This window comes from Carcharodon carcharias, chromosome 1 (genome assembly GCF_017639515.1).
Source record: "Carcharodon carcharias isolate sCarCar2 chromosome 1, sCarCar2.pri, whole genome shotgun sequence".
In the NCBI taxonomy this organism is placed as follows: Eukaryota; Metazoa; Chordata; class Chondrichthyes; order Lamniformes; family Lamnidae; genus Carcharodon; species Carcharodon carcharias.
This window is the reverse complement of record NC_054467.1, coordinates 103,403,643-103,417,423: the sequence shown is the minus strand read 5'-3', so window position 1 is coordinate 103,417,423 and position 13,781 is coordinate 103,403,643. Positions and strand designations below refer to the sequence as shown.

Here is a 13,781-nt window from a genome sequence, read left to right as displayed (position 1 = left end):
TCAGCTGCTTGTTCCATGTATCTCTTGAGTGCAGAGCCAGGAAAGGTATTCCAAGCGTTTTGTTTATGAACATGCCAAAACCATCACAGTTGTCTTTTTTGGAGCTTCTGTATTGTGTTGTTTCTGCTCCACGTCAAGATATGATATTATTATCATGATAGAATTATCGTAGCTCCTGTGATAACAAATCAGCCCATGCCAACCTACTGTGGAACCTGGTCAACATTCAGAGTTGGGCTGACAAATGACAGTAATGATCATGCCACAAAAGTTCCATTGAGCCTCCTGCATTGGGGGTTGGGCTCCAACGATCCATGGGGTGGCACTACTCAGTATAAGTGCCATGACATACTTGACTTGAACCTCTGCCACCAATCCTGTCGAAGATCAAAGAGGTTAGAGAGGGTCAAACAAACCAGAGAAAAACACAACTTAAGGGGCCAGTTGGGAGCGGGTGGGCGCGGAGCCAATCGCTGCCCACGATTGGCTGCATGCCACCATTTTATGTGGGTGGGCCAATTAAGGCCCGCCCAGCGTGACACGCGGCCGGTAGCGCTCAGTACTACCTGTGCAGGTGGGAGGAGGAGGTGCGTGCGAAAGAGCACAGAAATTTCCTTGAGGCACAGAGCTGCCTCAGGGAGATTAAGTTCATATTGAAGGTTTTACATAAAGAAAGATAAAAATTATTTAGACATGTCCCCTCATGTGACACTGTCACATCCCACCTATGGATGAGGTTTCCTGAAAATCACAAAGGCTGCTTGGGCACTTTGCCTGCCCGCCAACCTTACGGTTAGACAGGCAGCATTGATAATTACTTTAATTGGTTTTTTAATGGCCTTAATAGGCCTTTGACAGTTCGGCGGGCGCTGCCTCTGGCGTGCGCCCACAACACGGAAGATCTGAATGTCACGCGCATTGGAGTGCTGGGCCTACCCCGGCACACCGACGTGAAAATTCTGGCCAAGGTATTCAAAATGCAAAGAGGTTTTTTTTCCGACACCCAAATAAGTTCTGGGAGAAGACAGTGACTTAGAGAGACATCCCCTAGTTTTCCATCTCTCTTTAATATGTACTGAGATGTCAGTCAAGATAAAAAAATATCAGCTGCCTTCTGAAAGCATGCAGCAATTCAACACTAACTGCTCACACCAGCAATGAGTTCCATTGGTGGACAATTCCCTTTGAAAAGAAACACCTCCTGATACCTAACCTACTTTTATTATTATGTAACCTATATAATCCAAACCTATGTAAGGACTGTAGGGAAAATACCAAACCTATATAACCCAAATATCCTATCCACACAGACCAAATCTACCTTTAAAGATTTCAATCAAATTTGCTCACTTTTGTCAAGTAAAAAGCTCCAGCTCTTTAAGTCGCTCATGGTAAGCAAGGACTTTTAAACTAGGTATCAATCTAGTGGTCCTCACCTGAACCTTTATGAGGACCTCTCTATCACCCATCCTGTTAAGAGACCAAAATTGGACAGTACTGTATTGAAAATGAAGCCCTAACCAAGGCCTTAAAACAAGGACAGCGTAGTATTTTCATTTTGTGTCTCTTGTCCTGACAATGTATCTAAGCATGCTGTTTGCTTTTGTAGTAGCCTGCTCATGGACCATCAGAGTTTCATGTACTGTGGCACCTAGGTATTCTCCACTCAATAGGCATAAATTTTCAATGTTCACTTCAAGGAGCCTTTCTGTGACCTAGGCCTGGACCCAAGGTGGTTCATGTTATTGTCATGGAGGCAGCTTTCATCAGGGAAATGTGGGGTCCCTTTGAGGCCAAGGCCAAGGGAAGTCTTATTGTTGGGAGATCCTATCTCTGCCTCACATCCTAACCTCTTCTGGCAACAACCTTGACTGGGGCAGGTAGAGACCAAATGAAACTGGAGTGTAAGGTCAAGAGCAGAAGACTTCCACTATATTTATCACAGAATTCTATCCTCAGTCCCAAAAGGATTTCTTGCTTTTGAGGAATTAGAAAGTTTTTCAGAAGCTTCATCATATATTTTGAGTTTTTAAGCTGGATATTTTCACAGTCTTAGCATCAACAACCATTTCCATATATAAACAATGCATCCTCTATAATTAGGCTGAACTTATTTCTGACCGGTATCTAGATAAGCAATAAAGTGATCCAGGGATGATAGCAGAGAGCCTTTGATCTGCACACTGGCGATTGGAACATATCACATGATGACACACAACTACTTTCTCAACAGTTGGCAGGCTGAATAAGCATGACATTGAGTTCCAACACTGGCTTTGAATCAATAGGTGACCTATGTACATAAGAAATGTGAATGAGCAATGTCAATTTAATAGAATGAGGTTGTATATTTTCCTACAGTCTTCAATATACGAAAACAACAAAGACACAGTCAGCTTCCTCTCTAGACAGAGCAGCTGGATTTCCTAACAATTCAACACCTTAGTCTCTTAACCATATGTTTGCTCACTATTACCTCAGACCTGTCTGATTCCATTTATCAGAATGATAAAAAAAACTTAAGGAACATAGAAACAGGAGTAGGCCATTCAGCCCATTGTGCCTGCTCCGCCATTCAATATGATCATGACTGATCATCCACTTCAATGCCTTTCTCCCACACTATTCCCATTTAACACCATTCAGCTTTACAACTGTTGACTGTGCCTCACTAGTACCTGCATATAATCTGCTTTTTTGCAGAACTGCCACTTTAAGCGTGTTAGATGAAGAAGCTGTTCAGTAAACTCCCAATCACAGAAGGTTCTAGCCAATTGAGACTTGCTCTTTTCTTCAAAAGGACTCAAACTGCTGTCAAAGTCATCACCCCTAGACAGAGTCTATTCTTTGATGGGCCACAAGGAGGCTTAGGAGGCTTCTTCTTAGCTGTCGCTCCCTCCTCCATATTGAATACTGTAGATTTTGAAAAACAGCTCCCTGCCCCTAGATAATTAACTATCACTTGAAACCACTATTAAGGGGGCCAAAACAAATTTACATCTTGAGGAAATCCTGATAAACAAATTATCTTCTCCTAAAAAGAAAATTGTGCAGAGTCCTGAGAGATAGCAAACTACATGCTTGCTATCAAGAGCACAATGCAGAAAAAATATTTAACACAGGCAAAAATCAATTTTAGCACTCAGTCTACCTCTTCCACAGAGAAAGACAACTGCTTTTGTTGTATCAAATGTTTTTGAATATGTACTTAAAAGGTATATTTGCTTAATATTTTCTGATGCTGCCGAAGTCCAGGAAAATATGTCACATTCTCAACTCTAAATAAGCAAATAAGGAGTGCTTGATGGATCAAGCTCAAGCCCAGTTTTTTTTTAAAGCAATAGCACATCTTACAGTATCACCCATGTCTCCATCTGATATATAAAACACTGTCCTAAACATTTCAATATGATGAAGTAACTCCTTTCTAAATTGGTCTTAATAAACAGAAATTGCTGGTTGGTTTCAATTAAATTGCAAAGCTAACCCAAAATTGATGGATGAGCATAAGAAAACTGTACATTTTAACAGAATGATTGTAGTAGCTGTAAAATAAATTGTTTTGGGTTTTCCAATATCTTTCCAATTAGGAGTGCTACTCCCTTGTTGGGTTTTGACTCAAGTAGAACTGATTGCAGTTCTAATGAATTGGAAAGGATTTAGCATGACGAACAATTTATGGGTCCAGCGCAAATGTAGCAAATGTCAATATGTTATAAACCAACATCTAATTTATTATGCACTTCAGCCTTAAATTACCTTATTTTATTCAGAGAAGATAAATGTGAAAATTGAGCATAAAATTATATTTGCATTTTTATTTCCCTGCAGGTATTTATGAGCCGACATTTCTTGTACTACTGCAGTGAACCTATCCTGGATGTGAAGATTGCGTTTTGTCAGGTGTGTGTTCCTTACAGGTAAACAAGGTACAGTATTTGCTGAATCATACTTCCATTTCATTTATGTCTCTTTTGTGATGCATGATTCAAACTGATATCTGCTGTCATCTTTAAGATCAAGCATAACTTTGTTCTTTCTGTTTTACTGTCAGTCAAAAGAAGAGGCTAATAATATTGCAAAGAATAGCAGTAAGTTTGAGGATTGGGAATGTTTTAGAAAACAGTAAAAGCTGACCAAAATGTTGATAAAAAGGGAAAAAAAATAGAACGAGAGTAAACTATCCAGAAATGTAACCCTGATTTTGAAAGCTTTTACAAGTATAGTGCAGTGTTGCAAATCTGACTGTCCAAAAACCAAAGTTGTCTGAAAACCAGACATTTTTAGAATGTGCCATGCATCAATTTTAATTGAATAAAATAAAAAGGAACTTACCTGGACAATTCGGATAGAATCTACATTGGCACAGTGGGGCACCTGATTAGTTATCGGCTTTGCTGCATGGCATGCTGGTCTATCCCTGCTCTCCAAGCAACCCTTGACCCCACCCAACCCGGCTTGTCTTGTACTACCCATGGCCCAAACTGCCTGTCCCAAAATCCGGCAAGATCTGAAATTGGCAATGCCTCAGTGCTGAGGTTGCCACTTTTGAGACACAATACCTGTATATAAAAAAAGATGAGAGTAACTAAAGTAAACATTGGTGTCTCAGAAGAAGAGATAGGAGGACTTATCATGGAAAATGAGAAAACTGCAGAGATGTTGAACAAGTCTTTAGGCTTCAAATGCCAGCAGGGCCAGCTAGGGGAGAGGGCAACAAGGGGTCCAGGTTCGCATTGAAAATGTGCTCACATCAGAGGCTGCTCAATCCCAACGCCCTGGAATTTTCAAGACAGGCATTTAAGAACCATGGGGCCTGCCCATGTCAAAGTTAGCCTTCTGGGAACCTTCCTGCACTGTATCCTCATCAAATGGTAGTCATAGTGCCACTTGCCTTTACAAAGGGCCCTTGGTTTCCATGCCCCACCTCCTCACCGCTCCCTGATTGGATGGCAAACTCACCCCTTGGCCAATTAGGCCCTTTGCATTTAAAACTCATATCTCCACACTGATGCTGAAACAGCACTGGGTCCAGACCCAGGAATGTTCCGGATGTTGGGTTCTGGACCTGGATTAAAAATCCAGCCCTTTGTGCCTGTCTACAAAGTAGAAGACAACAAATTACATACCAAAAATAAAGGATAATCAAGAGGCTAAAAAGGGTGAGGAACCTGAGGCAATTATATCAGCAGAGTAAAGGTATTGGAGAGATTTAAGGGACTAAAGGGTGACAAATCCTCAGGACTTGATGGCCTACACCCTAGGGCTTTAAAAGAGATAGCTGCAGAGATAGTGGAGACATTGGTTATGACTTTCTAAAATTCCCTGGATTGTAGAACAATCCTAGCGAATTGGCAGTTAGCAAATGTAAAACTTGTACTCAGGAAAAGGAGAGATAAAACGGAATAACAAACTAGTTAGCCTGACATCAGTCATCTCAGAATGCACTTAAAAAACCACAGTTTAATCTGAAAAAGTCAATGCAGTTTTGTGAAAGGGACATCATGTTTGATAGATTTATTAGAGATTTTTAAGGATGTAACTAGTAAGGTAGGTAAAGGGGAACATGTTTATGTAGTACGCCTGGATTTATAAAAGGCATTTGATAAGGTGCCACATGAAAGGTTAAAAGGCAAAATAAGATCTCATGGAGTTGGGGTCATACATTAACTTGGGCAGAGGGTTTGTTAACTGATAGGAAGCAGAGAGTAGGGGTAAGTGGAGCATTTTTAAGTTGTCAGGCTGTAACGAGTGGAGTGCCGCAAGGATTGCTGCCGGGGCCTCAGCTATTTACAATACAAATATACGAATTATGTGCAGAAGGAAGTCACTCTGCCTCTCGTGCCTGCTCCACCATTCAATAGGGTCATGGCTGATCTGAATGTAACCTCAACCCTACATTCCTGCCTACCCCCAATAACTTTTCACCTTCTTGTCAATCAAGCTTTCATCTTCTTGTCAATCAAGAATCTATCCACCTCTGCCTTCAAAATATTCAAAGACTCTGCTTCCACTGCCTATTGAGGAAAAGAGTTCCAAAGACTCACAACTCTCATCTCTGTCTTAAATGAGCAACCCTTATTTTTAAACAGTGACCCCTAATTCTAGATTCTCCCAAAAGAGGAAACACCGTCTCCACATCCACCCTGTTAAGATTCCTCAGGACCTTATATGTTTCAATTAATTAATCTCTTACTCTTCTAAACTCCAGTGGAAACAAGCCTAGCCGGCCCAGCATTTCCTCATAAGACAACCCTCTTATTCCTGGTATTAGCCTAGTAAACCTTCTCTCAACTGCTTTTAATGCATTTACATCTTTCTTTAAATAAGGAGACCAGTACTGTAGATGTGGTCTCATCAATACCCTGTACATCTAAAGCATAACCTCTTTACTTTTGTAATCAATTCCCCTCATAATAAATGAGAACATTCTATTAGCTTTCCTAATTACTTGCTGTATCTGCATCCTAACCTTTTGTGACTCAAGCACTAGGACACCCAGATCCCTTGAAATCTCAGAGCTCTGCAATCTCTCACCATTTAGATACTAAGCTTCTTTTTCATTCTTCCTGCCAAAATGAGCAATTTCACATTTGCCCACATTATACTCCATTTGCCAGATCCTTGCCCATTCACTTAACCTATCTATGTCACTTTGTAGCCTCCTTACATCCTCTTCACAATTTACTATCCTACCTTTCTTTGTGTTGTCAGCAAATTTAGCAATCATTCCCTTCATCCAAGTCACTTATATAAATTGTAAAAAGTTGAGTGCTCAGCGCTGATCCCTGTGGCACACCATTCATCACATCCTACCAACCAGAAAAGACCCATTTATACCAACTCTCTGCTTCCTGTTAGCTAGCCAATCTCCTATCCATGTCAATATGTTACCCCCTACACTACGTACTTTTATTTTCTGCAATAACCTTTTATGTGACACTTTATCAAATGCCTTCTGGAAATCTATGTACAGTACATCCACCAGGTTCCCTTTATCCACAGCACACGTGACTCCCTCAAAGAACTCCAAAAGGTTGGTTAAACACGATTTCCCTTTTACAAAACCATATTGACTCTGCCCGATTGCCTTGAATTTTTCTAAGTGCTCTGCTATAACATCTTTAGTAATAGCTTCTCACATTTTCCCTATGACAGATGCTAGGCTAACTGGCCTGTAGTTTCCTGTTTTCTGTCTCTCTCCTTTTTTGAATAAAGGAGTTACATTTGCTATTTTCCAATCTAATGGAACCTTCCCTGAATCAAGGGAATTTTGAATCTTTGAAATCAGTGCATCAGCTATCTCACTAGCCACGTCTTTCAAGACCTTAGGCTGAAGACAATCCAGACCCGAGGAGTTGTCAGCCCGCAGGCCCGACAATTTGTTTAATACCACTTCCCTGGTGATTGTAATTTTCCCGAGATCCCCCACTTCCATTTCCTGATTTACAGCTATTTCTGGGATGTTACTTGTTTCCTCTATAGTGAAGACTATAGCAAAATACCCGTTTAATTCATCTGCCATCTCCCTACTTTCAATCATCAATTCCCCAGATGCACTTTCAAAAGGACCAATGCTCACTTTGTTAACTATTTTCTTATTTAAATATCTATAGAAACTCTTACTATCCATCTTTATATTAACAGCTAGCTTTCTCTGATATGCTAATTTTTCCCTCCTTATTAATCTTTTTGTCATTTTTTACTGTTCTTTATATTCTTTTCAATCTTCTGACCTGGCACCCGCCTTTGTGCAATTATATGCTTTTTCTCTAAGTTTGATACTGTCTTTAACTTTTTTAGTTAACCACGGATGGTGGGCCCTCCCCTTGGAATTTTTCTTTCTCATTGGAATGTATCTATTATGCACATTCTGAAATATCCCTTTAAATATCTGCCAGTGAACCTCTATTCACCTATTAATTAACCTTATTTCCCAGTTCACTTAAGCTAGCTCCGCTTTTGTGCCCTCATAATTTAAGTTTTAAACACTAATTTTAGACGCACAAATTTCTCCCTCAAAATGAACATAAAATTCAATTATTTTATGATCACTGGTACCTAGGGGTGCCTTCACTATGAGGTTATCAATTAATCCTATCGCGTTGCTCAATCAATATTAATGACTTAGAAAAGAGACCAAGAGCGGGATTTTCTGGCCCCACCCACTGCAGGGATTGTCCATTGTCTTTTGGCTGGGCCGCCGAATTCCCCGGTCCTGCCACAACAGGGCTGGAAAATCCCCACCCAAGAGTAGCATAAGGTTAACTAGACTGGTTCCTGTGATAAGAGGGTTGTCCTATGATAATAGTAAATTGGGCCTATACTTTCTGAAGTTCCAAAGACTGAAGAGTGATCCCATTGAATCAAATAAGATTTTGAAGGAGCTTACCAAGATAGAAAATGAGAGGCTGCTTCCGCTCGCTGGAGAGTCTAGAACATGAGGGCATCAGGATTAAGGGTCAATCATTTAGGATTGAGATGAGCAGAGATTTCTTCCCTCAGAGACTTGCTAATCTTTGGAATTATGTACCCCAGAGTCTTGTTGATGCTCTATCATTGAATATATTCAAGATTGAGACCGACAGATTTTTGGTCTCTCAGGGAATCAAGGGATATGGAGAGCAGGCAGTCATGTGGAGCTGAGGCAGATGATCATTAGTTAAATGGTGGAGCAGACTTGAGGGGCCAAATAGTTTACTCCTGCTCCTATTTCTAATGTTCTGACATTGAGTATCTGCCATGATCAGACTAATTTGGAGCCGTATTCTTAACATGGTATTATCTGGGTAGTAGATTACTAATACTTATACTGAGATGCTGCTTTAAGCAATCTGACAGATAGAGACATCTGCATACTTTGCCACAGCCAAATAAAAAAAAATTAAATATCATTTCATTCCCTTCAATTTTGAACGTGGGTGGGTTAATTCGATTATAGTGTCTGCCTACAGTTTGCTTTAATTTCCTAGATTGCCTTTCGGACATTCGAAGACTAAATCTATGTAGCCAGGGGTGGTTGACTTAGATTTACAGTAGTCATTAATCGGTCATTGCACCTCTCCAGAGTGACACTGGGCTGAGCTCCACTGGCGGCCAAATGTAACATTAAGCCATTCACTCCACATTTTTTAATGCTGGATCTGTGTTTATAATTGATCAAAGCTGGACAATAATTGGATATTACAATTGACCTCAACACCCTTGCAGTGGGAAAGGGAAATAATCTACTGGTAAATGCAGAGAAGTGAACATTGGGTGCGGACAGGCTCTGTGATACTCTCCACAGCCAAATAATCTTCTGTCTCACTCTGAACTTACACATAAAGAATGGCTACTTGGGCAAGACACTGTAAGACTTGTGTTTAATGAAACATGTGCCAGTAAGAGTCAATGGGATTTATTTTGGTGAAAGAGTAAAAACAGGTGCAAAATGGGTTCTGTGCTAATAAAATGTGCCTGTTTGAAAGATTGGCTTTCAGTGTGCAATTTTGGTTCTAATTGTTAGTTGACATAAGTTGAATTTGCAAGGAGGTGCTGAAACAGGCACCTGCAGGTTTAGCACCTGGGCACTAATAAGACATAATTTTCATGGAGTGGTGTATGTAGCCTTTCTGCACCCAATTCTGCTGAAGCTATGCAGTGTGCTAGCTGACACACGACAGAAGGCTCAGGGACTAAGTCAAGAGGGTCCACAGGTTCTTAGGTACAGCATAGGAGCTCCTGGTAGAGGAGGTTCAGAGGAGGAAGGATATTCTTGTACCCATGGGAAGGAAAAAGTGTCCATCTCACCCTCCTGTCCCTCTCTCCTGGTTTATTTGGCCATATGCCCTTCTTCCATTCTTGACTCAGGCCAAGGGGGACCCTAGACATTTGCTGATGATCGAGTACTCCCTTTCTCCTTGTGACTTCTTTAAAGCATCCAGTGAGACAGAGCAGCACAGCACTTACTTTTTAGGTGAAGTCCTCAGGGAATTTGTAGAATAAATGTTGGTAAAGCATTGGTGAAGCCTTGCCAAAGTGTCCTAGAAAGTCTCTTGGTGTGTTTCAAAAATCTTCTTCAAATCTTCAGTTGCAAGTGAACTATAAAAGGTGAAAAATCTTTACAGTCTTGAAATCCTTAGCAACTTCTTGTTTGCTGCCAGTCAGCTGGTTTTGTTGGAAGAAGGTATAGATCAGCTGCTGGCTACATAATGCAGTGCAGCCTCATTAATGAATGTTAATAGGCAATTTAAGTAGCAATCAACCCCTTAATGATCCTCCAACTCCTTTACTAAGATGGTGTCTTGCACTAAACCAGCATTGCAGTGCAGGATCCCATCATGGCAACCTTGGTAGCTCCTTAGAACCAAAAGTATCGAGGGAAAATTGCCCCTAGTACTCTCTAAAGCAGAGCGGAAAGGGGAAAAGATTGGAGAAAGAAAAAGCAGCTTTGGAAATGTTTTAGAGTTCATTGACTCTAATGCTGCAAAGAATTTTAAATGAAGGGAGAAATACGTTAAGAATCACACAGAAAAATAAAATCAATTTTCAGGGGTCAGACTTTTAAAAATGAATACAGTATTGTTTTATAACACATTTTGCACACCAATACTGAAATTACTTGGGCATGCGATTTGCCATTTTTCAGGAAACATGAGGTAGCAAGCCACATGGATCCCATTACAGTTTATTGAAGCTGGGAAAATGAGTGAGATGTAGGCCCCAAAGTTCCTCAGGTTACTATCCCAAAAGCAGTATAAGGATTGCACATGCCAGTGCCTCTGAATGATCCTGCTGGAGTTTACAGGCCATTAGGAAGACACCTCATTTAATTGAGACAGGTAGACGTAAGCACTACTCCAGCACTCATCTGTCCATGGCAGTATAGACAATCCAGTGCTTGCATGATCTGATAGGGAATGCCTTCCACGGTAACTCGAGCAATAGTTTGCTCAGCTCTTTGAGAAATGGGTTGATCTAGAAATAAGTTTTCCTAAATTGCCTTAAAAGTTCTTTGAGGTTTCTGGCTACTTTACTAGTCTGGGCTCCCCTAGTGCAATCCAGATTCACCAAGTATAGGCTGGTGCACCTGACCTCACCAGCCAATCCATTGCCCAGAGATCTGTTGGCTTTTGAATGAGCCCAAAGAATTAGTGACTCCCAGCATTGGAAATTCTCAAATTTGCCTTTGCCCCTTGGCCTTTTGAGGGGAGATGTATTTGCTAGCCTACATTGGCTCCCAGGACAGTAATGCCTCAACTTTAAAATTACATCTTTCTTTTCAAATCTTCCCATGACCTCGACCCTTCCTATCTCTGTAACCTCCTGCAGCATTGCAATCCTGTAAGATCTCTGCACTCCTCCAATTCTGGCTTTGTGTGCATTTGTCATTTTGATTCGTCCAGCATTGGTAGCTGTGCTTCCAGCTGTCAAGGCCCTAAATGTTAGAATTCCCTCTTCAAATCTCTACCTCACTCTTCTCCTTTAAGACACTTCTTGAAACCAACCTTTTTAACCAAGCTTGATCATCTGTCCTAACATCTCTTCATGTGGTTCCTGTCAAATTTTCCTTGGTAACACTCCTATGAAGCACCTTCGATGTATAACAACATCAAAGACGCTATATAAATGGAAGTTGTTGTTGTTGGATGGAGCTTTCGCCTTTAAGAAAGCAAGCAGGAAACTCTTGCAAATAATGGAGACCTGGATGTAACTAGATCTTCTTGTTGCCCTGAGGGCAACCTCTGGCAGGGCTACAGCTAGAGACTTGGAAGAATTCCTAAGGTAATTTAAGGTGTGCTCTTTATTCCATCATTAGTTGATGCCTATTAACTTTAACTGACATATATTTAATTTAACTTTATAAGGCTAAAAGTCCATTTTAATTTAGCTGGAAAAAAATCAATCTTCATAATGGTATTATTGCCCATCTGATTAAAAGTGCTTCACATAAAAAGTAGTTAGCTTATGGATTAAGGTGTCATTTAGCACAGTTAATTCAAATTTACTGAACATTTAAAAATGTTGTCTTGACTGGGGAAGTGTAATATGAGCTTTGTGCCAACTAAAAAGGAGATAGGACATTATGGAGTACTGAGCAAACCTCTACCACTAGATACTAATGGTAGAGCATGATAATACTGTAATGTAGAGTACTTGCAAGCAGGATCCTAATGACATATGCAAGTGCTGCATTTACCATGTCATTACATGAGAAAAACACTGTGATTGGGGTAATTTTGATTTTGCAAGGTATTGTAGGGTACCGGTTACCATTCGGTAGGTCTGAAGAAGTTTTTGTAGTCATATGTAGGTTAACTATAAGTCTTCATTCATTTTTAGAACTGCTTACAAATATACAGTGAAGGGTACAAGCTAGGAGTGGTCCCCATGTTTGCTGGTACACATGGCTCAGTCCAATACTCAGCTGAGCCTGAGTGTGGGTCATGTGCTCTCTTACATCACTGTGCGGACAGTACTGTACTTAGTCCCACATTTACCCTACGGGCAAGATCTTACCTATGTCAGGTGGGCTGGGCGGGAGCAGGCAGGGGCAGGCATGGAGCAATTGCTGCCCGTGATCGGCTGCGTGCCACTATTTTACATGGGCAAGCCAATTAAGGCCTGCCCAGTGTGACGCACAGCCAGTAGCGCTCAGCGCTACCTGCGCAGGCAGGAAAGAGAGTGGGGTTGCACGAAAGAGCACAGGAACCTCTCTGAGGCACGGAGCTGCCTCAGGGAGATTAAGTTGATAGTGCAAATTTTTAATAAATGATCTGAAAAATTATTTAAAGATGTCGCCTCATGTGACGGTGTCACATGAGCTGGGACATGTTTGTGCATTTCACAAATTTTGTTTAAGTATTTTGTTAAACTTTCAGGAAACCTCATCCCACCTGTGGATGAGGTTTCCTGAAAAACGTGAAGGCTGCTTGGGCTTTTCACCTGCCCGCCAACCTTAAGGTTAGATGGGCAGTGCTGGTAATGAGCTAAATTACTTTCCTAATGGCTTTAATAGGCCTTTGACAGTTCGGTGGGCGCTGAGCTGCTTCGGGCGTGCGCCCACAGAACGAAATACCTACATGACGTGCGATGACACTGGGACGCACGCCCGACATCATCGCGCGTCGGTGTGTTGGGCCCGGCCCCACACGCCAACAGCAATATTCTGGCCTATAAGTGTGTTATGACGCAGCAGACGATATGTGCCAGGCGGATCAAATCCATGAAGGAAACTTGATCGCGTTATCACAAAGAGTTTGCAATTTGTATTTATTTCGAGATTTGTGCCCTGAATTCAGAAGTACTAAGTCCACCAAGACTTTAGAGATTTTTTTAAAACTTAATTAAAATATTTATTCACAAAAGAGAAAATTTCAAGCACATACAAATAATAACTCCTAGGGCAGAATTTTGTGTTTGCGGGTGGGCCCTGCACATCAGTGCGTAAAATGATGCGCGGTGAGGTTGGGCAAGCGTCCCGACATCACCGCGTGCCATCACAATGTTTCGCTGGGTGGGTCCACGATGAAGCTCGACGCGCGCCTGCCATTAGTTAACGGGCTAGTTACGGCCCTTAAATCGGCAATCGACGCCGATTTTCAGGTGCCCGAGCGATCTTCGGGTCAGCGCAATGGGCAGGCGGGTAAGCGACTTTTTAACAAAACACATCCACGGGCGGGATAAGAGGACTCAGTGGGGTCAACAATCTGGTCTGTGAATATTTATTGGAGAAAGTATTTTAAACTTGCCGGTGTGATCTGCAGCTGTTCAGAATGAATTCCAGCAGCTTTCTGTGT

At 41.4% G+C, this 13,781-nt stretch overlaps 1 protein-coding gene across 4 annotated transcripts in view; it reads left to right on the top strand.

The window, feature by feature from the left end:
• The first annotated feature begins 3,819 nt into the window (after window positions 1–3,819).
• Window positions 3,820–13,781, top strand: part of mapk10 (mitogen-activated protein kinase 10) — a 214,555-nt gene continuing 204,593 nt past the window's right edge. For 3 of the 4 annotated variants that reach the window (XM_041186815.1, XM_041186802.1, XM_041186808.1), the window contains exon 1: window positions 3,838–3,903. In XM_041186815.1, coding sequence (XP_041042749.1) covers window positions 3,838–3,903 — 66 coding nt within the window. Of the gene's footprint in view, window positions 3,904–13,781 lie in introns of all 4 variants that reach the window. The other variant, XM_041186850.1, reaches the window with a different exon arrangement.